The following is a 26,143-nucleotide window of genomic DNA, read 5'->3' on the forward strand; positions in this document are numbered from 1 at the left end:
ATTTCCAAAATATAAGATAAAAAACAAATAAAATAAAACCTACATACAGCAACAGTGTTTTGTGTTGTGTTGTTGTTTAGTCGTTTAGTCGTGTCCGACTCTTCGTGACCCCATGGACCAGAGCATACCAGGCACTCCTGTCTTCCACTGCCTCCCGCAATTTGGTCAAACTCACGCTGGTAGCTTCGAGAACACTGTCCAACCATCTCGTCCTCTGTCATTCCCTTCTCCTTGTGCCCTCCATCTTTCCCAACATCAGGGTCTTTTCCAGGGAGTCTTCTCTTCTCATGAGGTGGCCAAAGTATTGGAGCCTCAGCTTCAGGATCTGTCCTTCCAGTGAGCACTCAGGGATATTCCTTAAGAATGGATAGGTTTGATTTTCTTGCAGTCCATGGGACTCTCAAGAGTCTCCTCCAGCACCATAATTCAAAAGCATCAATTCTTCGGCGATCAGCCTTCTTTATGGTCCAGCTCTCACTTCCATACATCACTACTGGGAAAAGCATAGCTTTAACTATATGGACCTTTGTTGGCAAGGTGATGTCTCTGCTTTTTAAGATGCTGTGTTATGTAGGCTCCTATTTTGTTATGTGCAAATGGCTTTAGAGACCTATTAGGTCCATAAATTACCATATAGCATATATTCAACACAAAAAACAGCGACAATTTGTTGTTGACAAAGGACAGTTGGACATAAAAAGGGCCCCATTGGCTTCAGTAGCTTAGGGTCTCATCAAACCTAAATCCAGCGCTGCCCACAATATAATGCATTTTTGTATGTCATGTTCCTGAACATTTGCATTTTGGGGGCATAATTTACCCCCAGCAGATGCATTACTTTGTAGACAAGACTTGGCTGCACTGCAAAAATCTGGAGAAGTGTGGATTTCAAAGGATAGCTGTGCAAAATTAAGGAGGTCCGCCTACAGATCAAGGTAAACAATAATATCACTCCAATCACCATGAAGGTGATTTATCAAGTAACCATCATCTGTGGCCTTGATAATGTCAGGTAACTGATAGGCGGATGGCCGCACCTCCCTGCCAGATTTCCCCCACAGGAAATGCACCACCCTGCAGGACTGAACTCTCTGCTCATCAGCTGATGAGTAGGGGTTAAGTCTTGGTGCTTTAGTTGCATACCAGTTTTCTGGAGAAGGAGGCGGAAGGGGCAATTTCAGCCCATACACAATCTAATCCTTTCCCCTGTGCGTCAAGTTGATATCGATGCCAGTGACGTCAAATGATTGACATGGGGATGTGGTTTGGGGATGTGGTTTGGGGGAAGGTGCCACTGAAATTATTAAAAAAGATTTTTCCATCGTTCACCTTGTTATCAACACGGCTATCCACCTGTATATCTAATATACCCAGTTTGGCCTAAAAGGCCATTTCCCCCAATCCACACCCCCATGTCAATCCTTTGGTGTCACTGGCATCGATATCAACTTGATGGACAGGGGGAAGGATTAGATTGCGCATGGGCTGAAATTGCACCTTTTGCCTCCCTCCCCAGAAATAGCACGGCAGTGGCACGGCGGCAGCGGGAGGCCCCATTAGCTAAAGTGGTACCTCAGGTTAAGAACAGTTTCAGGTTAAGAACAGACCTTCAGAACGAATTAAGTTCTTAACCTGAGGTACCACTGTATCTTGGTTCAGACCAGAGGTCCATCTATGCCAAACATCGTCTTCGCACTCAGCTGTCTCCCAAAAGCCCATCAGCACTGGCAGTGCAATGAATCACCGAGACCTTGGTTCAGATCAACGGCCCAGCTATACTCAGCAATTTTATTCCGACCAGAGGTCCATCTATATACTAACATCCCTCTTTTTCTGTTCGTCAATTGTCTCCATCGACAATGAAGTTAACCATTGAGGCTTTGGCACTGCTGTGCCCTTTGTCTGTAATATCTGGTACTGCTGCCCCCTCTTGGAAGCAGGATACTGGGTTAATGCTTTTTTGTTTAAAGCATAGCTGGTGTGTAAGGTTTTTTTTAATACACCCTGGCCGCTCTGGCTGCCCATACCTTGGGCCTTACACACCAGCGCAGAGCGTGGGCGATGCTCTGCATCACCAGCAGGAAGAACGAGAAGGACCACGAGGCGCATCCTCTGGTTTTGCAATGGCTTGCCTGCTGATGCCAGGTGAGTTGCAGAGGAGGAACGCCCCAAAAAGAGTGTCTGAGCCACAGGAGGGGAGGGAATGTTTCTCTTTAAAAGGAAGTTGGGACTGGCCTCGTGACACAGGCATTGGGTGGATTCAAGAGGTGGGTGGTGTCTAATCTCATATAGCCCAACTCCAGCCAACGCCAGGACGAAACAGGCAGACAGACTCAGAAGTCTTTGGTCGACGAGAGACACACAGCCCAAAACACAATCATGCCAGGTAAGGAATATCCAACACATCGCCGTCTGTTTGTTTATCGCATGGGGGAAAGGGCTTCTTTCTAAGGACCCTACGGCGAGACGCCTGGAATGTAGCTAGGAAGTTTCTGAGGACGTGTCTCTACAGGTCTTGGTGGAGCATGTCCGACTGGCATGCCAACGAAATGTCCCTGGGAAGCGAAAAGATCTGGGATGAAAGAGATGTGGGGGTTGGGATCAGAACTGGGGAAAGGGATAAAGAACCCAGAGGTGGTATTAGGGTCTCACCAAACCACTGGGTCTTGACTCGAGTTGGGCTACGCTCAAAGTCTTGTGCGATCTCCTTCGTTTACTGGATTCCGGAAGCCCACCCATGTGTGCTAAAGTTATGCAGACCTATGATCTAAATCCTAACCAATCTGCGTCTGATGATACCATCGGAATATAGGGAGATGTCTTCTACTGTCAGACCAGAGGTCCACCTAGGACCAAAACTGTTCACAGTTCCCAGCTTGGGGAAGGGAATCTGTTCCTCCCATCCCTTCCTCGAGATGTCTGCGATTAAACTGAGGACGTTCTCCATGAAAATCATCCCATCTACCCCTGAGATACAGCCTTTCCTCTGAACAAGTGCCCAACTCTTGCCTGGGAGCACCTCTCGGCTGGATCACGTCCAGTCCAGCATTCTTAGCAAGAATCCATCCACTATGTGGTCAGCCGATGGCCCATGAGTGATGTGCTCTGGTACAAGACAGCTTCCTAACCTTTTAAAGCTTTGGTATAAGAGAGACTGAGCAGCTTCTGAATAGCAGTTACTGGGATCCACAGGTGGGGCTTGTGTTCGAATCCTGGTTGTGGGTTACCTGCAGGCCTCTGGTCGGCCACTGTTTGAACAGGATGCTGGACTAGATGGGCTCTTGGCCTGATCCAGCAACCGGCTCTTAAGGACAGGCGTTCTGCGCAGAGATCTTGCACTTCTCCACATTTTGCGGTGCAGCGATGTGCCTGAAAAACACACCCGTCTGGGTGAAGCAAGTGTATAAATGTGCATAGCACATCTGCGAAGCTGGCTTGACAAAGATGGCTTGACGAAAAAAATGTGTGTATCGGGAGAAACCTTTAGGAAATGGCTGGTGAGTTTTCAAGAGGATTTTAAAAGGAAGCTTCAACCAGATGTGGAAATATGGAGAACTTTAATACTGGGAAAATGAGAAATTGAGAAACAGGGAAGCCGACATATTTGCTTATCCCCAGCCATGGCTAACCGCTTTTTGAAAACATGGATTTCCATAGGGTCTAAGTGCAACTTGTTTGGTCTGAACCCAACCCATTGCTCTTGGCCACCTGTCTGAGATGATGATGATGATGATTGAAAGGGCACATTGGTTTAGGTGCCCCCTTCCCAAGGATGAAAGGCAGCTGCCTGTCTATATCAGATTAGGTTTAGTGGTCCTAGGGCAGCCTAAAAAAGGAGTGCTTTTTAAGCCACTTGGATGACTTTTAAGACATCTGAAGGCAGCCCTGTGTGGAGAAGTCTTTCAATGTGTACTGTTTTATTATGTTTTTATGTATGTTGGAAGCCACCCAGAGTGGCTGGGACAACCCAGTCAGACAGGCAGGGTATTATTATTATTATTATTATTATTATTATTATTATCACACATTGACCTAAGTCCCACAGAACAGAGCTGGACTTTATTCCCAAGCAAGCATGCCCAGAATCGTTGCAGAATAATTGAATTGGTCCATCTAGCTGAGGGCTTTCCTCACCATGGTGGCCTTCAGACATTTTGGACTACAACTCCCATTAGCCTCAGACAACAGTCAGGACAGATGATAGCGGAAGTTCAACACCACCTGGAGGATGCAGTCCGACCTTAAGATGCCAGATTTTGAACTCGGGACCTTCGACATGCAAGGCAGATGTCCGACTACTGGGTACAACTCTCTTGCCCACAGAAGGTGCCAGGATCAATATCCCATGGCTTTTTCAGGTGGGGCTGGGAATGTCTCCTCCCCGAAGCCTTGGAGGGCAGCTGCCAGACAATACTGAACAAGATAGATCAATGGTCTGACTCTGTATGAACATACCTTCCTATGTTCAAAGGAGCACACACTTTTCATAAAGAGGCTCAGATCGTGACGAACTGTCGAAACAGCCGACGGGAGGGAAGGAAGGGTAAAAAACTACGACAAGTTTCAGCTTGATTGACCAAATACGAACAATCACAGCCCAGCAATAATACTTAGAGACTTTTCTGTGGACTGTGTCTGAAGTTCACATCCTCTCCTCTAAGAAAGTTTGCCTACCCCTCTGTACTGAATGAATCTTTTTCAATGTGGGTCTGCCAATAGCTCTGTGGGACATTTCATGTAAGTTCTGAAAGCTGACGTCTTTACAGCCAGGAAGGAAGCTTCTACGCAGATGTCCACATCTGGATATGCATCCAACCATCCTAAAATAAATAGCCAACACCATCTAGAGATCCCCATGTTTCAGGAAGCAGTGTCAGAAGTATAGCTTCCATAAGTGAGTTTGTTTCTCAGCTCTTGACCATCTCCAAATTGGGATTTTCAAAAAGACAGGGCAAAGGCGTTTGAAAGGTCCACTGGGAAAACAAGGAGCTTCCATAACTCAGCGGAAGAGGATGTGCTTTGGAACTGGAATGATGAGGAGTAGACATGGGTGGTGGTGGTTTCCAATTCAGTTCAAGTTTAAAGGCAAGCTGATCAGGTTTGCGGCTGCTGAAATGATCTGAGAATTGAAATGGAGCTGTCTTTCGTAACTGAACTTTCTCTGAATTTTGCAATGCAGTTCTCCAACCAAGGTTCACACAAAAAATCTTCTATTAGGGCAAAGTGTGCCTGAAAGTTGATGCCTTGATGAAAATAGCTTAGAAGAATGCATTCTATTAGGGGAAAAGGCTTACAAAAATGTGTAGCTTTGTCAAAACTGTATATGAAAAAAAAAGTAATTATTAGGTGAAATCCACTCTAAAATGCTTGTGGGTTTTCACGAGGTTTTTTTTAATTGCTGCAGAAATGTGGAGACTCAAATTTCAAATTGGAAAAATGAGGATTCCAAAAATGAGTAACTTAAACTGACAAATCCTTCCATTCCTAGTTGGGCAAAAGTATCAATTTCAGTTGCTCTTGCTTTCTCATATTTCCAATAGCTACTGCCCTTCCTCTCATTAATTCGTTGATTTTTCCCACAATCATTTATTACCCCAGAAAGTTGCCTTGAGCCCCAATCATGAAGATGTGGTGTACACATATTTAAAATAAATGAATTCTCATTTGAAAAAAAGAATGAGTCAGGGACAGATAAGTGTGTAGGCAGTCACCGAATTTGCGATGGGTCTTCAGCCACAGAATAAACAGCCAGAATGACACAACTTTGGGGGATCTATTATTATTTATTTTTAAAAAATGATTGCTTTTATCATCAGGCGGTACACCCCCAAAAGTAAGGTTAAGGGTTTGGGTTGGAACACAGCATATTTGTTCCTGGCTGGGATGAATTGGAAGCAGTAATTAAAATGTTCCCAGGCCTGCAGGAATCCAGCCTGTTATACTGCCTCAGCAACCTGGTTAAAATTGCTGATGCGCTCTAAATAATAAACTGGAATTTGGAAGAGGGCTTCCCTGGCATGTTGTGACTTAGACTGGGCAGCAACGTGCCAGGAAATACAGATTCGTAGGAAAGAGGAAGGCACCTTTAAGCATGTGCAGAGTGCTGAACCCTCTTCCTTTGAGGAGAGAGGACTCCCACCCATCACAGGTAGCGATGGCAGGAAGATTCCAGGTTAGGAAGAAGTCTTGCTATGCTCAGAAGAGAACCTCCATGTTCTAAGGCAGTCTACCGCTGAACGCTAAACGCTGGGATCAACCAAGGCTCTGAATCGTGTGCAAGCGGGGAGCGTTGCTGTCATGCGCCCTGCACTGGCTTCCCATCTGGCTGGCTGCTGCGAGGACAGGGTGCTGTTCTAGATGGCCCTTTGGCCTGATCCTGCTGCCAGGCTCTCCTGATGTTCTTGAAAATCAAATCAACCTTGCTAGAGCTTGCCAGACCAGGTGGGAAGGAACGGAGAAACCCATCGAGGGTGTGACATGGGCAAGCCCTTTCTTGCTCAGTCTGCTAGGTACAAAACGCCTTTGAAACCTCACACACCTGGGCTGCTCCTCCTCACCCAGCTTATCTGTGGGAGAAAACATTTCCTGCGTCTCTCTGATCCATTTGGAATGTCGGTGTGCCAAATTCTGCCCTAAGCAGGTGCTTTTGTGCCAGCAGCCAGTGCCCAGAGACATCCAGGCGGTACCATGTTGGATAACACACACACACACCCGTTGCTAGAATTAAAGGAGACAACTTATTTGTGGTTACAGATAGGTAGCCGTGTTGGTCTGCCATAGTCAAAACAAAAAAATTTTTTTCTTTCCAGTAGCACCTTAAAGACCAACTAAGTTAGTTCTTGGTATGAGCTTTCGTGTGCATGCACACTTCTTCAGATACACATGTATCTGTGTATCTGAAGAAGTGTGCATGCACACGAAAGCTCATACCAAGAACTAACTTATTTGTGTTTCCTCTCACGCATGTGCGGCTAATTTGCAGGATGCCGTCATCTGCATCAAAACATTCCTCTACAGAGTCAGGATGGGCCGGAGAGACCAGATCCCTGGCGGTTGGGCAAGAGTTTTAGGAACCTGTCCCAGTTCCCTATCGTGGTGGGTGGGGACGGCCTCTCACGCTTTCCTGCCTTATCACCCCAGAGCAATGCAGCTGGCAGTGACGTGTCACATATATGCACTTGCAAGTGGGGTGGCATCTAAGGGCAGGAGGAATTCCAAGGATGGGGCAGAAAGGGCTGCAGGGCACCTGTTGTTGTTGTTGTTTAGTCGCTTAGTCGTGTCCGACTCTTCGTGACCCCCTGGACCAGAACATGCCAGGCCCTTCTGTCTTCCACTGCCTCCCGCAGTTTAGTCAAACTCATGCTGGTAGCTTCGAGAACACTATCCAACCATCTCATCCTCTGTTGTCTCCTTCTCCTTGTGCCCTCCATCTTTCCCAACATCAGGGTCTTTTCCAGGGAGTCTTCTCATGAGGTGGCCAAAGTATTGGAGCCTCAGCTTCAGGATCTGTCCTTCCAGTGAGCACTCAGGGCTGATTTCCTTCAGAATGGAGAGGTTTGATCTTCTTGCAGTCCATGGGACTCTCAAGAGTCTCCTCCAGCACCTTAATTCAAAAGCATCAATTCTTTGGCAATCAGCCTTCTGTATGGTCCAGCTTTCAGCCTTTTTATGGTCCAGGGCACCTGGATGGGGTCAATTTGACGGCGAAAAATCTCCATGTGAAGCTTGGCCAATAGGGTGGAATATCCCCCCTAAAGCAGAACATCCCTGCCAGGGAGACGAATGGGAAATGATCGCATTCAGAATTTCTGCCATGTTTTGCAATGGTTATTTTATGAATGGATCCCAGGTTATTTTATGAATGAATCGCTGTGGTCATTATGTGAATGAACACCTGTGGCTCATTTATGAATGAATCCCTACAATGTCCTAGGATATTTTTTTTGTAATGGTAACAAAAATGCTGAAGAGACCTGCTGAGAGTTCTTCCCTCGCCCCTTCTTCACTTCCATCAGTTTATTCTGCTGATGGGACATTTGGGAAGGAGTGATATTGAAATCTTTCCAAAAGGTCTAAGCCTTGTTTTGGATTGGGACTGTAGGCCGGAAGAGTTTAATTTGGGGAGGGCGGGGGACCAAATTGCTAAACAGGTGGTGATCCAGAAATGTCACCCCGCCTTTAATTTAATCAGCATTTTGTTACTTTTAAAATAATAATAATAAGATAAAAATCATATCCCAAGAAACATCTGATTAAGACTGTTCCTACCACCAGGCCAGGAACTTTTTCAAAGCCTGAGGGCCACCTTCACTTCTGGGGGAACTTTTGAGGGGCCACATGTCAGTGGTGGGTGGAGCCACAGGCAAAGTGGGTGGAGCAATGGGTGCAAATTTTACCTCTAGAATCTACTCAATTTTCTATCTGGGCAAGCAAGAAGCAATTGCTGTGTTTTTATGATGTTTATATTAATGCTTTTAAAATGTAATTCGCTTGAAGACCTCTGGGTAACAATAACTAACTTGCCTAATTAATACTAATACTTTTAGTACTATACTATATTAATACTATGCCTGGATTGCTCTGGTCCATGGGGTCGCGAAGAGTCGGACATGGCTAAATGACTAAACAACATTATACTATACTATACTATACTATACTATACTATACTATACTATACTATACTATACTGGTACCTTGGAAGCTGAATGCCTTAGCTCCCAAACAAATCAGTTCCCAAATAATCGAAACCTGGAAGTGTGTGTTCCAGTTTTCAAACGATTTTCGGAAGCCTAACGTCCGGCGTGGCTTCCGTGGCTTCCAATTGGCTGCTGGACACTCCTGCAGCCAATCGGAAGCCATGCTTTGGTTTTAGAACAGTTCCGGGAATTGAACAGACTCCCAAAATGCATTCTGTTCGAGAACCAAGATACGACTGTACAATGCAATACAATACAATGCAATACAATACAGCTGCTGTTGTATTACTGCTATTACTGCTAATAGGAATATACCGTATTTTTCGCTCTACAAGACGCACCAGACCATAGGAAGCACCTAGTTTTTGGAGGAGGAAAACAAGAAAAAAAATATTCTGAATCCCAGAAGCCAGAACAGCAAGAGGGATTTGGCTTCTGGGATAGCTGCGCAGCCTGCATTCGCCCCATAAGACGCACACATATTTCCCTTTACCTTTTAGGAGGGGGAAAGTGCGTCTTATAGAGCGAAAAATACGGTAAGTATCAGAGTTCAAGGCCTGATTCCAGCCAGGAAAAGACACTCAGGGTGTGAGACAGTGAGGGACGTGGCTTGGCGAGAAGGCATGTGGCCTAGGGAGTATTCCAAGGGGGCCACATAGGGACAACTGGAGGGCCACATTAGGCTCATTCCTCTAGATCTTTTGCCTCTGCTGGAGATCAGAGCTGGTTGAGATCCCTGTAGCCTGTCATGAGAGCCCCTAAGTTGCTCTGATTCTCACCCGCCCCAAACTCCACTTAGGGGCAACAGAGAATTTGTTTCCCATTCCTGGTGCTTGAAGGAAAATTAAAGATGCCTGTCCCTTCGGGCAGAATTCGCCCTGATTTCCACAACGAACAGGATGTCACTTACAGAGGAGATCTGAGTAAACAACTGCATCATTATGATTAAAAATAAATAAATCAAGAAGGTGACCTCCAGATCAGGAAAGGTAAAACAACTAGGCCAACTTCCACCTTCTTATTCTGTATTTTGTGGGAGGTTTTTTTTCCTTCTTCTTCCTGGATGTTGGGACATCAGCTGTGACGTCAGCCCATCCTGAAAAGTGGAGAAACACTTAATGAGGCTTTTATTGCTTAACGACTTTGAGCACTTCAAGCTCCTCCCTCTTTCCTGGGAAAAGCAGCTCTGGACTTTGAATCTTTTCCAAAGGGCGTGCAATAAATCTAGTCAATTTGATAACTGTTAATAGCAATGCTGTATGGATTATTCCTAGCAACTCCACAAATATGGCCCTCTGTGTCTCTTTGACTGGCCCTCAGAACTCTCTCTCCAGCACTGGCCTATGTCCACGCTTGAGTTTTTGAGTATCTTTTTTATAATATACTGAAATAAAACAGATACTTAATATAAAAAAAGAACAGAGGCAGGAAGGATGAAAGAAAGAATGAAAAAGAGAAAGAAAGAAAGAAAGAAAGAAAGAAAGAAAGAAAGAAAGAAAGAAAGAAAAGAGAGAGATAAGGTTAAAAACAGATAAAAATTCTTTCAGTTCCTGCAGTTAAATAAAGTACAGTATTCAGTCATTAGCATTCAAACATTCTATATTTTATAAACCAAGCTGGCTGCCAATTCCTCTTATCGATGATAGCATCGTTTTATCTTCTTTGCAAACCACTGAGGGTTTCCATTTCTATTTTAACAATAAATTGGTGTATAAAGTAAAGGTAAAGGGACCCCTGACCATTAGGTCCAGTCGTGGACGACTCTGGGGTTGCGGCGCTCATCTTGCTTTATTGGCCGAGGGAGCCAGCGTACAGCTTCCGGGTCATGTGGCCAGCATGACTAAGCCGCTTCTGGCGAACCAGAGCAGTGCACAGAAACGCTGTTTACCTTCCCGCCAGAGCAGTACCTATTTATCTCCTTGCACTTTGATGTGCTTTTGAACTGCTAGGTTGGCAGGAGCAGGGACTGAGCAACGGGAGCTCACCCCGCCACGGGGATTTGAACCGCCTACCTTCTGATCGGCAAGCCCTAGGCTCTGTGGTTTAACCCACAGCACCACCCGCATCCCAAATTGGTGTATAAATTTTACCCAATAAAATAAAATAAATAAACAGTCTCCCTTGGTCGGAGCCTTGGGCTTAAAGCACCTGTCTTTCCCCAATGAATCCTGGAGCTTCACCTGTCGCAGAGCTGCAAATCTCTGCACATCCTGGGGGAACCTGCATGGAATCTGCAGCTCCCAGAATTCCTTGGGTGAAAGGCCTTATGCATCTAATGTTCTTTTGATGTACAGTGACCTTGGTCTCTCCAACGCCCTCGTTCAGTCGCTTTGGTTTTCCCAGCCTTTCCCGGGCAGCTTCCACACCCAAGGATGGGATGGAATGAGCGATAGGAAGGTGAGATTTCAGGACACAGCGGATTCCAACACGGCGGGTGCCTTTTTATCAACCCTGTGCTGCCGATGTGCCTTGCAAGGATAGCCCATAATTGCGGCTTTTGCCTGGCACCACTCCTCCTTCTCGCCCTCCTACGCCCGCTCTGATTGGCTGGGAGGGAGCGGCATTCCATTCCAACGAAGGCCTGGCGACTGGTTCGGCGGATTTCGCTCCCGGCACCCGCCTCACTGGGGCTAGGCAAAGCTCCTGCCAAAATATAATTATCGTTAATCGCCTGTGCTGGAGTGTGGGTGTTGCGACCTGGAGGGGAAGGAAGGAAGGAAGGCAGGAAAGATGGGCAGATTGCAGGGCAGAAGGAAGGATCCTGCAAACCGGCTGGCTTGCATTCCTAGGAGCAGCCATTGGAGGTCGCTGTGCAGGAAAGACGGGAGACCGTTCAGAAGGCAAGGCTCCATGCAAACTCAGTGGCTGAACATTTCCTGTGCATGCCAGGGGGTGACTTGGGGAGACTTATGGGGGCCAGGTTACGAGACTTAGAGGGCCGCATTCAGCAACCTGGCCTGGAATTCCCTGACCCTGATCTAGATACATATTTGAGGAGACAATGTCAGATTTGGGACATCATTTCGGGAACTTTCAACAGCCATAAAGAGACAAAGGAGGTTATGAAACTAATACAGGGAATATTGTTGCACATCAAAGTGCCGCATCTCTGATTGGTGTGAGATTTCACGGGTTCCACGCTCTCACTCAGAGTCTGCGTTTCCTTTTGAAAATCGGGCACAGCCAAGACTGTGGTGTCTTTATGATATATGGGTTATTCACACATATGTACAACCTGAACCTATGATGGAGGGGTTTACAGCATTAATACCCCCAAAAGGGTCCTTCTGTGTCGCCTAACTCCTCATTCTCTAAGCTCTGTTGTGGGAGAGGGACCCCACCCACTTGCCGTCTCATACCAACTCCCCTTGATCCCTTTGTTCTCTTAATGGCCCGTCACCCAGGGGATTAACAAACAAGGAAGGTAGCTTGATTTAATAAAATGTTAACACTTGCTGATTCCGGGGATTAGAAGTGTCTAGCACACAGTTTAGCTCCCTAAGACCTAATTAGATTCTAACACTAGCTAGAGCCAAGGATTATAGTTGTCTGGCACTCACAAACTCATAACAATATGTTGGTTGCTCAAGGATCTTCCAGCCAGGAAGTGACTTCCACCATTGGAGATATCCATCTCCCTGCAGAATGATGCAACATCAGGGCACCCTGAGATAACCCTGGTTGCTATGCGTCATCATTCCTTCCCCGTCCTCTTTCCAGCTCCCGCTAAAAACATTCTTGTTTCAACAGGCCTATCCAGACATGTTGGATGATGACGCATGTCAACATGTTTTTAATTTATTCTTGGTTGCTTAATGTTCCAAATAGTTGTTTTTACTGTTTTTGCTCATAATGTTATCGTTTTATTCTCTTTGTGAACTGCACTGCGGGTCTGGTTTTCTTTACGATCAAGTAGTCTGAAATGAATAAAATAAGCAATCATCCCCTGCAATGTTAGCACAGTTGTCAGTGGCGATAACAATGCCAAGGTGGCAGGTTCGATCCCTGTAAGAGACAACTGCATATTCCAATCCTGGTCTGACTGCACTGGCTACCGATTAGTTTCCGGGCCCAATTCCAAGTGCTGATTTCGACCTATAAAGCCTTAAACAGCTCAGGACTGCAATACCTCAGTATGAACCTACCCAGACCCTGAGATCATCTTTTGAGGCCCTTCTTCGTGTGCCTCCTCCTCGAGAGGTCAGGAGGGTGGCAACACAAGAACGGGGCCTTCTCTGCAGTGGCTCCCCGTCTGTGGAATGCTCTCCCCAGGGAAGTTTGCCTGGTGTCTTCATTATACACCTTTAGGCGCCAGGCAAAAACATTCCTTTTTAACCAGGCCTTTGCTTAACCAGTCAACATCCTGGTTCCTTATCCCTCCTGCCTCTACAGCAGTAGCTACTTATATTCATGCAAGAAAGTCAGGAATGCATTTTTTGCTTCAATTAGGTACACATAATTATGTACTATATTTTGTCACAAACAACTACATTTTATTACATAGGGGAAGAGATCTATTTTAGTGATACTTAAGACAACAACCTGTGGTGTACCTAAAGACTGGTGAGAATAAAAGCAGTTTTTTAATACCTACTGTTTCTCTAAAGGACTTTCGACTTGGTGCGCTCATTTACCAAAGACTCGTTGCGCCAGCGGCAGTGCTTGTCGTTCACAATGGCGGCGCTTGTCGTTCTCAACAGCGCCGTGCACGCGAAAATAACTAAATTTGGGGGCCCTGGGCAGATCTTTGCACCCCAGCGGCGCATATGCTAAAGACAGCCCTGTGTGAAACGCTTTTAAAAATGGCTCATGCACTAAATATTATGCGTGATATAAGGTATGGGGCATCTTTGGGTTCCCAGATGTTGCTGAAACAGATCTCCTATTTCCCCTGGCATTCTGAGCTACATCTGGAGGCCCCAAGCTTCCCCACACCTGGAGAATATGTCCTGTCCATGAACTGGGAAGGGATGCTTATCGATGACGCACTTCTGTTTTTCCTCTAGGATGCAAGGGAGGAGGAACCAAGGGAGGAGACATCATGGGCGGGGACCCCTCTGAGCTGGAGTGGGCCATCCAGACGCTGTCGAAGAACTACGATAAGTACGCCGGCAAAGGGTGCTGTTGCAGCAAGAAGCGGGGGATCAGCCAGGGTGGCTTCCGGAAGATGCTCAAGCATGAACTCAACCACATGTTGACGGTGAGATGAAGGATGGAGGGAGATTCAGAGGGAGCTGCTACCTGTTGCTAAGTCAAACCGTCAATCCATCTAGCCAGTGCCGGATTTACATATGAGCTAAACAAGCTATAGCTTAGGGCCCCATTCTCTTGCCCCCCCCAAATTCACTATTAATATAAAGTTAAAGGTAAAGGGACCCCGGACCATTAGGTCCAGTCACGGTTGACTCTGGGGTTGCGGCACTCATCTCGCTTTATTGGCCGAGGGAGCCGGCGTATAGCTTCCGGGTCATGTTGCCAGCATGACTAAGCCGCTTCTGGTGAACCAGAGCAGCACACGGAAACGCCGTTTACCTTCCCGCCACAGTGGTACCTATTCATCTACTTGCACTTTGACGTGCTTTCAAACTGCTAGGTTGGCAGGAGCAGGGACCGAGCAACGGGAGCTCACCCCGTCGTGAGGATTCAAACCGCCAACCTTCTGATCGGCAAGTCCTAGGCTCTGTGGTTTAACCCACAGCGTCACCCGTGTCCCTACTATTAATATACTTCTTCTTAATTGTATTTCAGTTCAACAATTGCTTTGATAAAATACATATTTTGTTATGTGCAAATGGCTTTAGATACCTATTAGGTCCATAAATTACCATATAGCATATATTCAGCACAAAAAAACAGCGACAATTTGATGTTGACAAAGGACAGCTGGACATATAAAGTGTCAGGAGTTCAGCCTACACTCGAGTAGGACCTTGGCAGAGACACATGCCCGACTGGCATGTTCTTTCCCTACTGGTCTTTCGTTCAGAAGCTTCAAAAGCTTTCTTCAGCCCAAACATCACAGCGACTGATGCCAACCGACACCAGCACACTTAGGGATCCGCAGAGTTTGCGCATCATGCATGTGACAGACCTCAGCAACTCAGCATTTTGGCTAATCTACTTTATTTACATTTAAACACACACGGAGCACTGCAACATCTCCACCATCAGACAGCAAAGAGAAAGAACAAAGGACAATAGTCCCACTTCACGGCACACAGTAACACAAACATCCTGTCTCCGTCACTTCCCACTCTGTGGAATGAAAACATACACAGTCACGTGATAGACAACAATCCCATGACTGCAGACACGGGGAATGAATCTTCAACATTACCTTCAGTAGCTTAGGGCCTTATCAAACCTAAATCTGGCCCTGCATCTAGCCCAGCTTTTCCGACACGGACTGGCAGTGACTCTCTCTCAGCAGCAGCAGTGTGCGGTGAAATTTTGTGCAGGGGGACAGATAGGGCCAGAGGCGCCAGCTTGTGAGGGGGTGACATTATGATGTCCCAACCTTGCACATGTGAACATCATGCTTCCTTCCCTAAGCTGGGCAGAAGATTCTTGGGCTTTGGGAAGGAGGCACCTGGGGAATATTAAAGGGACTAGCTTAGTCCCCCTAGTCCATTGACCACATGCTGCTGGTCAGCACAGTAACAATTTGATCTGCAAGTTGATTGGAAAGTGGGTGCAATATTTAGTCCAAGCGGCACTAAGAGGCTGGAATGTGGGGGGCGACAGAAAGCCAGGCAGCCTCCGCTCTAGATGGGAAACCAATGAGAAGCAAGAATCGGGCATTTTCCCCAATGGCAAGCAGGTCAGCACTGAGATGGGGAGAAATGATAGGAATAGCCTTTCATGTTGCCGCAGCAAGTCAGGCAGGACTTGAATGGGGAAGCCTTAAAGGGGTACTTAGATGGAAAGCAATGATAAGCAATAGACCGGTCACAAAAAGAATCACCTGGACTATTTCACACTTAGGCTGTGTTGCAAACTAAGGATTCAGCTACATTAGTGAAACAATGTTTTGAATGCGTTATCAACATGCAACACAAGATGGCGCTGGAGAGCAAAAAAAATTCTATGCAATTTTACATAGCGATTTTTTTTGTTATAAGGATTTAATTTCTGAATTACATATAGTGTTTTTTTCCTGTGTGTAGGTCCACCCTAGGATGTGAGTAACAACAAGCGGTAGCATAGCATCAAAAGGCAATAGTACCAAAAGTAGTCTGAAGGGGGACTATTAAACACTTGGACTAGGAGATGAATGGAGACGTGGGCAATGATAAGCTATTGCATGGTGCTTCTAAATGAAATAAGTTAGGTGGTGAGAAAAGGGTCTATTGCACTCCTTGGCTAGGAGTCAAGCTCACCGGTGACCCACCGATTAAAGAGAGCAATTCGACTTTCCATATCCACTTTTGCAGAAAGGTGTCCCAAGTGTGTCTTGAGACGACATCTAGTAAGGTGGACCTATGCTTCCCCATGTGGTGGAAGTGTCTACGCTCTTAGGCTCCAGGTGTCCCAGTCCCACTTTTCTGACTCGTTTCATTCCCCCTCTTCCCCCATCCAGGACACCAAGAACAAGCAAGCCGCCAACAAACTGATCTGCGACCTGGATGAGAATCAGGACGGACTCATCAGCTTCCACGAGTACTGGAACCTGATTGGCGGCATCGCCAGCCCAATCTCCTGCCTGATCCGACAGCAGGAGGAGAGCGTGAAGTTCACCAAGTAGAGAGAGAGAGAGAGAGAGAGAGAGAACGTCAGCTGCTCGCACCACCCCCAGCCCCTTCTATCTCTCCCCCCACATTCCGACTCCCTGCCTTAACCTTGCCGTCATTCCAGCTCCCCCTGCTGGCTGGGCTGCACATCACACGGCCCATCGCCATTTGGGCCTGAAAGCTGAACTCTACCATTCCTTTGGAAAATATCCGTCCACTTATTTAATTCTTTTCGACACCTGCAACTGGGGTATCGCGTCTGGGAGGGTGACGGGTGGTTGTGGGGAGGGGGTGGCCCTGTTCCGTGGGGATCCAGCCGGCTGTGTCAGACTGTGAAGAGCGTTGCAATAAAGCCTTGAGTCGGATCAGAGTGTCGGAGTTGTGCGATTGCCTCTCCCTTTTGGGGGTAACCTTTCTCGAGCAAGCTTCCGGTGCTCATTGAGGACACTGAATTCCCAATGAAACTTTTCTAGTTGCTACATTCTACTCCTGGGTTCTCCTATGCCAGGCAGACCCGAAGAGCCTATCCCTGCCTTTTGTCACCAGCTGAGACATGCAGTCCCTCAACCTGGAGGCTCCATGTAGCTAGTCTGGCTATTATCCGTCCAATGAGCTCCTCTTCCCCCATTGAGGTGTTCCCAAAGTAAAGGAAGGATTGAACTCTGATTAGTAAGAATACACACAGAGGCTTGAACCAGCAAGACTCTGGGAAGGGTGCGTATAATAATCTCTCTGTCTCCAGCCCCTGGCCCAGGTCGTTTTATTCACAAAAGAGCTTTTTACAGAGTGTTCGTAAGAACCAATCAGATTTCTTCTGAGCATTTCAACAAACCCCACGTGGGGACAAAGTTAAACTACCAAAACTAATTAAGCATGGGGTAAATAAAACAGAACTACAAAGGCACGCATTTGGCAACCCCGGGAGGTGATAAACAAGCAATAAACACGATAAGAAGGATGGCCAGGAAGACAGCGATCATTATCACCTTCAGGTGAGATCTGTTTCCTGGCCCTAAGATTAACATCCTAAGATTAACATATCAGAAAAGCTACATCAAAGAAGCTGCCCACTGTCTTTGATGACCCAGGATGCCTGCCTGGCGAAGCAACTGGCAGTGTACATGACTGGTCAAGAAACAGAAATGGTACAGGGATGCAGAGGTGTGGATTGATCAAGAATCATATCAAAATAGTTTAAACCCAGTCAATGCAATGCTTTCATTGCTGACACAGATGGCTTACTCTATATTTGTTATAATTCCTCATAGCAATCCCACCTGATCACTACACCCATGCATCTCCCTGGCTCTCTCTCTCTTAAATAAAGCCATCTGAGATCACGGTGATCGGCAATAGAGTGTGTTGGAGCCGTGAGCCTCCTCGTTTCCCCCTGCGCAGTAAAACAGCCGGGGACCTCAGGGGGGTGAGTTTGCATGCTCTGCTGGACCCCTAGGACCCCCCCACTCCTCCGTGGGGGTTTTCTGGGGGGGGGCCTGGCCCTGGCGCTCTCCCCCAAGGCTCTATTTGCCCTGAACCGTCTCGCCCTTAAGCGGACGAGACGGAGCTCACTGCCATTAGCCTCCGCAGCGAACCGGAAGTCCGGCGACCAGCACATCTTGTGCCAATGAGTCCCACAGATTAACCATGGGTTGGGTGAAGCATTTTCTTCTGTCTGACTTGACGGAAGTCAGAGCATCTTCATCAAGTGACCCCTCTAGTAATATGAAAGCAGGTGCCGGGGGGAGAAATCTCTACAAACCAATCTCTCTTGTTGCGTTCTGAAGGCAAAGGAAGGACTGGACCCTGATTAATACAATAGACACGAGGCTTGACCAGCAAGACCCTGGGAGAAAGACTCCCTGGCCCAGGTCGTTTTTATTAACAAAAGAACTTTAACACAGGGTTTGTAAGAACCAATCAGATTTCTGCAGAGCATTTCAAAAAATCCCCAGGTGGGGACAAAGTCAGATCAGAGGAAGCCTCTTAACTACAAAGAACTAATTACTATTTGAGCATGCATGCATGTTTAGGCTAAATAAACAGGAACCAAGGAGGAATGCATTTAGCAAACCCCAGAGGTAATAAACCCATAGGAAAGGTAAGACAGGCATTTTACCACCTCCATGTGAACTCTGTTCCTGGCCCAAAGATCTACCTAAAGATTAACAAAAGCTACATTAAAGCTAACAGATTGAGGTTGAATCCTGACAAGACAGAAGTACTGTTTTTGGGGGACAGGAGGCGGGCAGGTGTGGGGGGTTCCCTGGTCCTGAATGGGGTAACTGTGCCCCTGAAGGACCAGGTGCGCAGCCTGGGAGTCATTTTGGACTGACAGCTGTCCATGGAGGCGCAGGTCAAATCTGTGTCCAGGGCAGCTGTTTACCAGCTCCATCTGGTACGTAGGCTGAGACCCTATCTGCCTGTGGACTGCCTCACCAGAGTGGTGCATGCTCTGGTTATCTCCTGCTTGGACTACTGCAATGCGCTCTATGTGAGGCTACCTTTGAAGGTGACCCGGAAACTACAACTAATCCAGAACATGGCAGCTAGACTGGTGACTGGGAGCGGCCGCCGAGACCATATAACACCGGTCTTGAAAGACCTACATTGGCTCCCAGTACGTTTCCAAGCACAATTCAAAGTGTTGGTGCTGACCTTGAAAGCCCTAAACAGCCTCGGTCCAGTATATTTGAAGGAGCGTCTCCACCCCCATCGTTCTGCCCGGACACTGAGGTCCAGCACAAAGGGCCTTCTGGCAGTTCCCTCACTGCAAGAAGCCAATTTACAGGGAACCAGGCAGAGGGCCTTCTCGGTAGTGGCGCCCTCCCTGTGGAACGCCCTCCCACCAGATGTCAAAGAGAACAACTACCAGACTTTTATAAGACATCTGAAGGCAGCCCTGTTTAGGGAAGCTTTTAATGTTTGATGTATTACAGTATTTTAATATTTTGTTGGAAGCTGCCCAGAGTTGCTGGGGAAGCCCAGCCAGATGGGTGGGGTATAAATAATAAATTATTATTATCTTTATGTACCCAGGATGCCTGGTAAGCAACTGGTCTGTTTTAGAATGCTTTGCACGTGACTGTCAGGCAGAGAGAAAATGGGGCAGAGATGCAGAGGCTTGTGGGATCATGTCAATGACCCAAACCCAGTCAAAGCGATGCTTTCACCACTGACACAATGACTTGCTTCATTTTTCATAATTCCTCATAGCAACCCTAAAAGGTAAAGGTAAAGGGACCCCTGCCCATTAGGTCCAGTTGTGGCCTACTCTGGGGTTGCGGTGCTCATCTCGCTTTACTGGCCGAGGGAGCCAGCATACAGCTTCTGGGCCTGTGGCCAGCATGACTAAGCCGCTTCTGGTGAACCAGAGCAGCGCACGGAAACGCCATTTACCTTCCCGCTGGAGAGGTACCTATTTATCTACTTGCACTTTGACATGCTTTTGAACTGCTAGGTTGGCAGGAGAAGGGACCGAGCAACGGGAGCTGACCCCGTAGCGAGGATTCGAACTGCCAACCTTCTGATCGGCAAGTCCGAGGCTCTGTGGTTTAACCCACAGCACCACCTGCGCCCCTATAGCAACCCTACATGACCACTACACTCTCTGTTGATTTGTAAGCTGTAGGGGAAATTCAGAGAAACTTGAAAACCAGATTGGCCTAGAGGTTTTGTCTGTGTATTCATGCCGGTCTGTTTTCCTGAAGGGAGTATCAAGGAGTCCATGCCTTGGGCCCTGCAAACACACTCCCCATGTGGAGGCGCAGACTCCCTTTAAATTGGGCCCCTGCCCTCTCACCTCGCCCCTTATAAGAAAGAAATAAGATCAGCCTCTCCCTCCCGCTTTGTCTCGGGAGCACACAATTTTGTTTTCTTCCCAAAAGGAAATGGGCAGATACCAGGGTGTTGGTGGTTTATAGCCAATTAACTTATAAGGATGTGGGAAGAAATTCCATTCAGTTTGCGGTTGAACCTGATTCACACTTTGAAATTCACATTGAACCAAGGTGGAGGTTTGTGCAGTTCTGCGCCCTGAGCACCAGAGGGCAGCAGGGAGTACAGTGGCCTCTCTAAAGAATAGTTACAGGTAGGTAGCCGTGTTGGTCAGCCATAGTCAAAACAAAATAAAAAAATTCCTTCCAGTAGCACCTTAGAGACCAACTAAGTTTGTTATTGGTATGAGCTTTCGTGCCACCAAGCAAGCAACAGGCAGCAGCTTCTCAGAGCAAAGGCTTTTATTTGAATTGTTGCAACTGGCCAAGAGATAGATAGATAGATAGATAGATAGATAGATAGATAGATTGATTGATTGATTGATTGATTGATTGATTGATTGATTGATATGTATTTTCATCCTCCTGCAAGTTCCTAGGATCAATATTTCCTGGTCCCACCCACTCACCTCTCTCTCACCCACACCCTGAAACATGACCGTATACCCCAAATTTCACTTTATATTCCCCACTTTCCCCTCCTTGAGCTTCTTGGATATCTCTGTCATCAGTTTCCAGTATGACGTAAATTCCAGCTCCCCGTCACTGTCGGTCCCCAAGCTTCTCATCTTCTCATCGAGATCGCCAGCATCCTACAGAAGAGGCAAGAGGAACGGAAAGCTCAGAAACAGTCAGTGAGAGACTGCCTCTCTCTGGATGGATTCAACTGAATAAGAATTTTATTATTTACATATTCCCTGTCCATCTGGCTGGGTTGCCCCAGCTTCCAACACATATCAAAATATAATAAAACATCGAACATTAAAAACGTCCCGATACAGGGCTGCTTTCAGATGTCCTCTAAAAGGCCCTCTGCCTGGTTTTCAGAGTAGACCCACTGAAATGAATGAGCTTAAGTTAATCTTCAGTGGGTCTCCTCTGAGTTAGGATGAGTATCGGCTACCACCCTATGAAACTGCTTGCACAATTATTCCTGCTATTTTCCACGTTTGTGAGGCATGTGCGACAAAAATGGCAAGAGACTGAGGTACTGGCAGACTCAGGGATACCCCAAGGTTTGCAGAACAACAACAAGAAGCCCTGAAAACACCCCATGAGAACTGAGCATGCTCCGTGGCGATGGAATGCTGGCTGACCGTATAGGAGGGAAAGTTGTGGAAATGGAATGGAATATCTTTCAGAAGGGCGTGGCTGGCTGGCTGGCAGGAGCAGCAAACAGGAGCAGTTCCCACCGCCGCCATTTTGTCGCAGGAGCCATTTGTAAAATCATGCAAGACATGGAGAAAAAGGAGAGGGAATTATTTCCCTTCTCTCTTCTCCTCCTCCTTGAGCTCAGCATCTGAGCATCCTATTCTCTGCCCATTGTTGCCTCTGGCCCCGCCCGCCACAGTGATTTTGTTGTTGTTGTTTAGTCGTTTAGTCGTGTCCGACTCTTCGTGACCCCCTGGACCAGAGCACGCCAGGCACTCCTGTCTTCCACTGCCTCCCGCAGTTTGGTCAGACTCATGCTGGTAGCTTCGAGAACACTGTCCACCCATCTCATCCTCTGTCGTGCCCTTCTCCTTGTGCCCTCCATCTTTCCCAACATCAGGGTCTTTTCCAGGGAGTCTTGTCTTCTCATGAGGTGGCCAAAGTATTGGAGCCTCAGCTTCACAATCTGTCCTTCCAGTGAGCACTCAGGGCTGATTTCCTTACGAATGGAGAGGTTTGATCTTCTTGCAGTCCATGGGACTCTCAAGAGTCTCCTCCAGCACCATAATTCAAAAGCATCAATTCTTCGGCGATCAGCCTTCTTTATGGTCCAGCTCTCACTTCCATACATCACTACTGGGAAAACCATAGCTTGAACTATACAGACCTTTGTTGGCCAGGTGATGTCTCTGCTTTTTAAGATGCTGTCTAGGTTTGTCATTGCTTTTCTCCCAAGAAGCAGGCGTCTTTTAATTTTGTGACTAGTGATACAGCCCCCCAAAAGTTGACTGGAAGGAAATGTGGCCCTAATTCAGAAAAAAGGTTCCCTGGTCTACAAAGCTTCTGAAATGAGAAGTCAATGGTCCCCATCTTTTCCTTGATCTTAAACAGCAAAATACTTTTGCTTGCACTGCTTTTGACCTAAAAAATAGCCTCCCTTTGCCCTCCTGCCCTCTGCCCTTTGACCCCACCCTACCTTCATGAAGTTAGGGAGCTGCTTGTTCACAAGCGCCTTGAACTGGCCGGCCGTCAGTGTCTCCTTCTTGCCCTCGGTGGCCATATGGACCAATAAGATGCTGACGATTTTATTGATGGCCATCACCATCTGCGACGTATCCTCGCTGGCCATCTTGTGACTGAGCACTGTTGGGCTCCTCCCTCCCTCGATGAGGCTATCGGTCAAGGAATGGGGATTATGTGTGGTTGATGCTGCTGTGTAAGAGAAGAAGGGGAAAAATGCATGGAGAGCATAAAAATGCAGGGGTGGCGAGTTACTCGCTGCTTTCGTGGGATCACAGGATTGCCGAGTTGGAAAGGTTAATCCAGCCCAACCGTCTGCAAACACAGGAATCACAGCTTTTGACAGCTTTTCAGAAGAATTTGCCACATTCCCCCACACACATAAAGATAAAGGGACCCCCGACCATTAGGTCCAGTCGTGACCGACTCTGGGTTTGCGGCACTCATCTTGCTTTACTGGCCGAGGGAGCCGGCGTACAACTTCCGGGTCATGTGGCCAGCATGACCAAGCCACTTCTGGCGAACCAGAACAGCGCACGGAAACACCGTTTACCTTCCCGCCCGAGTGGTACCTATTTATCTACTTGCACTGGCGTGCTTTCGAACTGCTAGGTTGGCAGGAGCAGGGACTGAGCAACGGGAGCTCTCCCCGTTGCGGGGATTCAAACCACCGACCTTCTGATCGGCAAGTCCTAGGCTCTGTGGTTTAACCCACAGCGCCACCCGCGTCCCTTCACACACACATACACACTCCCTATAGCAAAGCGGGGGAGATCAGCCTTTGTCACAAGCTGAAATCTTGCCCCCTCCCCTCTGAAAGGATTGCCACTTACCCGAAAGATGGTCACTTGCAAGCTTTGAATGCCAGCAAGGGAGCAATGCGATGGTTCTCATACCGATGAGGGCAGCTTGAATCAGGAAGAGCGAAGGGTGTTTTGTGTGTTCAAAGGTTCTGAGCCAACTGCCTTTTGCTTGCCAGCAGCCATAAAGCCCAACATCCATGCTGCCAGCCTAGCCACACACACACACACCATTTATTTGTGTGCCAGTTTAGGGACCCAACCAAGCAAGGGAGAGGGGAGCCCAGCAGCAAGAGCACAGGATCTCATGCGTGCAAAGGCTGCTCATCGCCACGTTTCAAAAATCTTAAATTCTCGCCGTTAGTTAAAAAACCAGAAGCTTTTTCGTCAGGTATTTTGGGACAAGAGCTGCCGAAGGAAAAACGGACGTTATTTATGTATGCCACAACAGCAGCAAGAATGTTAATAGCACAAAACTGGAAGACTGGAGAAGTACCATCCAAAGAGCAACGGCAAGAAAAGTTGATGAACTATGCAGAATTCGCAAAATTAACGGACAAGTTAAAAATTGGTCTATATCAAACTCTTTCTGTGGCCCTTGTGTATATAACTGTTTAAAATACCTCTGGAAGCATTTTCTAATCTCCACTGGATTCTGAATGTTCTTTCCTTCCACTTCCAAATTAGTGATAGTATTGAGCTTTTGTCTTTTTTTCATTTGCCAAGCTAACAATTTTCCACATTTATTAGCCGATTCAAATGTCTTTTGTCTCATTTGTTTAATTTTCCATTCAATTTCCTGGTTCATCATCTTCATATATTGCACTTGATATAACTTTATATCTCTCAGAATCTCTTGTGACTTTGGTTTCGCTCTTAGTTTCTTCTCACCCTCTTTTATTTTTTCCAAAATTTTATCTTTTTTTTTCATTTTGGGCTCTCTTCTTTATTGTATTCTGTTGGATCAGAAACCCCCTCATAACTGCTTTACTTGCGTCCCAGATTATTCTTTTTTCAATACTAGTATTCAAATTTATCTCAAAATAGTCTCTAAAGGTTTTTTGGGCCTTCTTAACAACCTCTTGATCTCTAAATAAGGTGTCATTCATCCTCCATCTGAAGGAACCGATTGGTGTTAGTTTCATCTCCATTTTCACAGCATTATGGTCGGAGCAAGTTTTTGGGCAAATTTCCACTTTTCGAGTCTTAGGTGCCAGTCCTCTAGTTATCCATATTTGGTCAATTCTAGTCCATGTCATTTTGGCTTCAGAGAAGAATGTTCCCTCTCTTCCTAAGGGGTTCTTAATTCTCCAAATATCAATCAAGTCCATATTGTCAGTCAGTTCAAAAAAGGTTTTTGGTAGTCTGCCATCTTTAGTTACAATCTGTCTCTGCGACTTGTCCATATTTGTAGATACCACTCCATTCATATCCTCCATCATAATAATGTTTTAATCTATGTAGTCCAGCTATGTCTCATGCAATTTCTTAAAAAATTCAGACTTCCCCTCATTTGGTGCATAAACTCCTACTATTAAAATTTTTTCTCCTTGTGATTGAATTTCAATTGCCACAAATCTTCCTTGATCATCTTTAAAAACAAATTTCGGTGATAGGCTCTCTTTGGCATAAATTACAACTCCTCTCTTTTTGACCTTATCCGATGAAAAAACTCTTGACCCAATCTTTTATTAATCAATACTTTCCTGTGTAGCCTTATCACATGTGTTTCCTGTAAACAAATTAAGTCCAACTGTTCCTTTTTCAATAAATGAAAAACTTTCCTCCTCTTCTCCGGGGAGTTAAATCCATGAATGTTCCAACTTAGCAATTGCAGAGACATTGTGTAATTATTCTACTTTCCTCCAACTGCTCCCAGTAATTCCTCTTGTTCTGACGGTGGTATCACTTTTGCTGGTTTGTCCAGTCCCAAAGATGGTGGTGCTATCTGTTTTCTGATTTGATCCCAGAATGTCCCGCTTTTCCTTAGGACGTCCCTATTTTCATTGGAGAATTGTTGGAGGGTATGTAGTTATCTGACCCCGAAGCCAAGGAGATAAGTAACTATACAACCTGTAGAAGACATCGGAAGGCAATCCTGTATAGGGAAGTTTTTTACAGTTTGACGTTTTATTATGGTTTATTTATGTCGGAAGCCGCCCAGAGTGGCTGGGGGAACCTAGTCAGATGGGTGGGGTATAAAAAGTAAAGTTACCTTTATGGAATGGGATGACCCTATTTTCATTATTAATTTTCATTGGAAATTTTATTTACAACATAACATAACCCCCCCCAATACAGAAACACAATAAGCATAACATACAACAATACAAACAACCAAATAAAAGACTTCCTTTATCCTGTATCTGGCCTCCTTATTTACTTCTTATAAGCTGTTTCCTTTATGAATAATTATTAAGATTTTTCTAATTATAACTTAAATATCCACAAAGTCTCCTGCAGACATTAATCGAAACAAGTCCAGGTATGTATTTTAGGGCACTGTTTTGTGACGTATTCTCTGCATTTTCCCCATGCTTTTTGAAACTCTTGTCTAGTGTGGTCTCTAATTGCCTCTGTTAATCTAGCCAGTTCAATATACTCTATAACAGTTTGTCTTGCCATTCCCTTTTTGTTGGCACAGATTTCTTTTTTCCAGTTTTTAGCAATTAGGATCCTTGCCGCTCCTGTGGCATAGAGGAATATTTTCTGATCTTCTCTTGCTATTCCTGTGTCTGTTATCCCTAGTAGAA

At 46.3% G+C, this 26,143-nt stretch overlaps 3 protein-coding genes across 4 annotated transcripts in view; 2 read left to right on the top strand and 1 right to left on the bottom strand.

Annotated features, from left to right (window-relative positions):
• Nucleotides 1-26,143, top strand: part of LOC310751904 (protein S100-A4-like) — a 196,358-nt gene that overhangs the window by 135,752 nt on the left and 34,463 nt on the right. The window lies entirely within an intron of this gene.
• Nucleotides 2,233-16,791, top strand: LOC310751885 (protein S100-A16-like). The gene is made up of 3 exons (XM_083591640.1): nucleotides 2,233-2,386; nucleotides 13,703-13,896; nucleotides 16,276-16,791. The coding sequence occupies exons 1-3, from the start codon at nucleotides 2,380-2,382 to the stop codon at nucleotides 16,438-16,440; spliced, it is 366 nt and encodes a 121-aa protein (XP_083447766.1). The 5' UTR covers nucleotides 2,233-2,379; the 3' UTR covers nucleotides 16,441-16,791.
• Nucleotides 20,764-23,559, bottom strand: LOC310751877 (protein S100-A13-like). Of its 2 annotated transcripts, none has more exons than XM_083591632.1 (3): nucleotides 23,424-23,559; nucleotides 22,547-22,779; nucleotides 20,764-21,011 (listed from the first exon to the last, which is right to left on the bottom strand). In XM_083591632.1, the coding sequence occupies exons 1-3, from the start codon at nucleotides 23,482-23,484 to the stop codon at nucleotides 20,874-20,876; spliced, it is 432 nt and encodes a 143-aa protein (XP_083447758.1). In that variant the 5' UTR covers nucleotides 23,485-23,559; the 3' UTR covers nucleotides 20,764-20,873. The 2 variants fall into 2 exon arrangements, with proteins under 2 accessions (XP_083447758.1, XP_083447759.1); XM_083591633.1 differs by having other exon boundaries at nucleotides 22,547-22,742; nucleotides 23,424-23,545.

This window comes from Podarcis filfolensis (assembly GCF_964270895.1).
Source record: "Podarcis filfolensis genome assembly, chromosome: 16".
Classification (NCBI taxonomy): Eukaryota; Metazoa; Chordata; class Lepidosauria; order Squamata; family Lacertidae; genus Podarcis; species Podarcis filfolensis.

Coding starts and splice junctions, on each gene's coding strand:
- LOC310751877 (XM_083591632.1), bottom strand. CDS start 23,484: ATGAGAACCATCGCATTGCTCCCTTGCTGGCATTCAAAGCTTGCAAGT. Junction 22,780..23,423: donor TGCAAGTGACCATCTTTCGG/GTAAGTGGCAAT, acceptor CTTACACAGCAG/CATCAACCACACATAATCCC. Junction 21,012..22,546: donor AGCTCCCTAACTTCATGAAG/GTAGGGTGGGGT, acceptor CCTCTTCTGTAG/GATGCTGGCGATCTCGATGA.
- LOC310751885 (XM_083591640.1), top strand. Junction 13,897..16,275: donor AACTCAACCACATGTTGACG/GTGAGATGAAGG, acceptor TCCCCCATCCAG/GACACCAAGAACAAGCAAGC.